Source organism: Pteropus medius, unplaced genomic scaffold (genome assembly GCF_902729225.1).
Source record: "Pteropus medius unplaced genomic scaffold, Ma_sr-lr_union100, whole genome shotgun sequence".
Classification (NCBI taxonomy): domain Eukaryota; kingdom Metazoa; phylum Chordata; class Mammalia; order Chiroptera; family Pteropodidae; genus Pteropus; species Pteropus medius.
In genome coordinates, this window is record NW_024344378.1 from 3988839 (window position 1) to 3992282 (window position 3444).

Consider the following 3444-nt stretch of genomic DNA (forward strand, 5'->3'; position numbering starts at 1 on the left):
AGAATAGAATAGAATAGAATAGAATAGAATAGAATAGAATAGAATAGAATAGAATAGAATAGAATGGAAAGACTAGAATGAGACAAGGAATTAAATCCCAGGGAAACGAAGCAATAGCAGGCGAGCACTGAGTTGCTGGAGGGGTCTTCAGCCTCCATGGCGAGATGCATCGTATCCCACAGAATTTAAAGAACGTGCAGAAGTGATCTCGGAACCGTGCTGAGTCATCTTTGGGAGACCCGGAAGACGAGAAGAGCAGCAGAGGACTTAGTCATTGTACTTCTTGCTCGAAAAGCCTTGAAAGATATTTCGATGCCCTGAGTAATTTTCTTTCCCATCCCTAGGTGGACGTGTGGATTATTGAGCCTCAGGGGTTGACATTTCTTCATGTTCCTGACACATCCGATGGCCATTTCGATGGTGTTCCGGTCGTGTCTAAAGGACACCAGAAGGTACCATGAGCACTGCATGTCGCAGAGTCTGAGTGGCCGGCAGACATGGGTTCTGCTTTCCTCCCGTCCTCTGGGGACTAGAAAAGCGGTCAGGTGTTGAGCCGAGTGGACTGCATGAAGAGGCCGTGATCCCTGAGCAAAGTCTAGGGTCTCCCACTGGATACACAAAACTCCCGATTGTTTCATTACATTTTAACCAGGGACTGTTTCTTTTGGAGCCGCATTTCCCCCAAGTCATCGCTTGACCAGTAACTAAAAGACAGCTCTCACGTAACATACGGCGCGGTCCATTAATCACAGCAAGAGATAGTCTCTCTGCCCTAACGGCCAAGGATACCCAGCTAGGGAACAGTCAAATTCCTCTAAGAGCTTTTCACAAACTCTTCCTAGAGCCGGCAGCCACGTTTTCCCTGGGGGAAGGGAGAGATCCTCTGAATCTCTTAAAAAGGCCGGAAACCTGGCCAACAGCCCCGCGGGCTGGCAGATGCTCCCCTCCCGTGCCTTCTCGTGGTCCCTTCCATCAGAAACAGGACTACTGATGCTGCCTGGGTGCAGAATGACTGTGGGTCACTGGACCACACCTCTGCAGCTGTCAGCCCCTCCCCCGCACGGGGCTGGGGACAGAGACCGGGCCCTGACGTCACCGTCCTTTCCAGGCACACGTCTCCTTCAAGCCTACGGTAGCTCAGCAAAGAAAATGCTCCGGCTGCTCCGAGACCGCAGTGGACGGGGAGCTGGTGGTGGTGTATGACGTCAAGAGAGAGCAGAAGGCCGGGGAGCTTGAGGTGGGTGACCGTGGGTCCGCGAGGGCCACCTCGCCGAGGGCGAAGACCTGTTTCTTGTCGAACAGACTCCCTGGCCGCTGGGCAGTTGCCGGCTGCCGAGGCAGGTGACCAGGCTGCAGAGTCAGGGGCTGACATCACCTTTCTTTAAGTGTCGCTGAGCATCGCCCGTTCACGGCAAGAAAACGGAATAAAGGCTCGTTGCGTCTCATGTTCTTATCCCGGAAAGGTATTTCCAGAATACCTCGTGCGAAGAACAACAGACAATCATAAAACGGGAGTCTCTGATAACTTTCCAAGGCCCTGCGCAGCTAGACAGCAAATAGAGCACAGAGGTTAGGGGCTGGGAGGGCAGAACGTCCAAAACCTGCAGACAGATCCGGGCCCGTGGCGAATTGTCTGATGGATGTTCCTCGCGCGATTCCTGAAGCTTCCTTTCCCCCGTGTCGTGCCCTAGCTGTGTGTCCCCATGTCTCCTGAGCTAACGTAAGAGCCCTTGGAGAGCACCCAAAAGCCTGTGCTTCTCTCCAGGGACAGTGCAGCGGGGTGTCCACAGCTGCACACCCTAGAGCTGGACCCCGTCGTGTCTTGGTAGAAGGCATCAGAGGGCGGCGGGGAGAGATTGCGGGGTGCCCATCATTAGAGCCTGCAACGGAAGATGGAGAGGGTGGAACCCAGCTGGAGTGGCCTGCCATCACCTCAAGAACAACCCAGACTCCCCAGAATGCCCATAGAGGGGGCTCCACCATCTGCCCTGCTGGCTATCCGCCCTAATTGCCAGGATTCTTAGATTCTGTGGCCCCGAGCGTGCCGTGTTCACTCACGGCCAGAGCTGCCCACTCCTGAACTCTCTGCCCCAACCCTACCCCCGTAACCTGGTCCGGCCCCCACCCCGGCAGGCTAAGCCCAAACTCACACTCGAGCCCAGAGCCCAGCGTAGATGCCATTTCCTTGGGACTGGCCACCTGTCTGAGTTCCACGGTCCCGCGCCGGGCATTCTCAGAGCCTTTATTGTCTGATGGTGGCACCTCACGCCCTGAGCCGCCCTCCTGGTCTGGGGCCTCCACGGGCCCGTGAGCTCATCGGGGCAGGGGCTCTACGGTGGCCAACACGGTGCCCGGAACAGAGGCCGTGGATGAGGACAGGGTGGGCGAAGGAGCGAGGAGCGAGGGGGCAGCCTGCCGAGAAGGCTCGGACCTTCGCAGGAATGGGAGGGGGGACAGGCCGGAGGACGCCGAGCGGCCTGGTCCGTGCTCCCCTCACGACCACCGCGCCTCCCGCCCGGCAGCACGCGTCTCCCCTCTCTCGGTTCCCAGGCCCCCGTCTTCCCGCGTTCCCGACGCCGGCGATGGTTTGTCCCGTGTTCTGTTTTTCAGGTATTTAACGGATATTTCGTCCACTTTTTTGCTCCCGACAACCTGGACCCGATTCCCAAAAACATCCTCTTTGTCATCGACGTCAGTGGCTCGATGTGGGGGATAAAAATGAAACAAGTAAGTGCCCCTTGGCGGCGGCGATACACGGGGCCCCCCGCCGTCCCCGATCCCCCCCAAAGGCGCCCTCATTCACATGCCTTCCCCCTCTGCACTCACCGTGAACAGCTCGGGCTGCTGCGACAGTAACACAGCCTGGGGCGCTGAGGAATAGAAAAAATTTATGCCCAATCTCGGCTTTTTGAAAACGGCTTCTCAGTATAACCTCGTAGGCTTCTGACCCTCTGCGTGGCGTCTTCCCTGCATCCTGCCCCCGTTCACAGTAGCTCTATGGCGTGCGAATCATTTTGTGCGAATCTTTTCTAATCGTCCCGGAATTCTCTGGGGGCGGGGAGGGCCACCCTGTGTCGCGTCTCCCCGTTTAGAGCTCGACCTAGGAGCATTCGGCCTCAGACGGTGCAGATGAAATTCCAAAAAACAAACGAGGAAATTTTTTATTTTGCTCATCAGTCCATCCAGCCAGCCAGTTTGAACAAGCCACTGTCCATATATTCATTCATTCACTCATTCCTCCCTCCCTGCCTTCCTTCAACAACCGTGTCTGACCACCCACGCGTTCACGCTCTCCTGGGACCCAAAAGACGGAACAGATGCATCCCCCGCACAGTGTGCTCTGTCCCCCGCACGGTGTGCTCACGCTCCAACGCCAGGGTTCCCAGCGGCGGCACTGCTGGCATCTGGACTGGACGGTTCTTTGTTGTAGGGGCCGCTCTGTGT

At 56.7% G+C, this 3444-nt stretch overlaps 1 protein-coding gene across 1 annotated transcript in view; it reads left to right on the top strand.

Annotated features, from left to right (window-relative positions):
- Window positions 1-3444, top strand: part of ITIH2 (inter-alpha-trypsin inhibitor heavy chain 2) — a 28111-nt gene that overhangs the window by 10771 nt on the left and 13896 nt on the right. The window contains exons 7-9 of the mRNA XM_039871036.1: window positions 345-452; window positions 1109-1237; window positions 2611-2727. Coding sequence (XP_039726970.1) covers window positions 345-452; window positions 1109-1237; window positions 2611-2727 — 354 coding nt within the window. The remainder of the gene's footprint in view (window positions 1-344; window positions 453-1108; window positions 1238-2610; window positions 2728-3444) is intronic.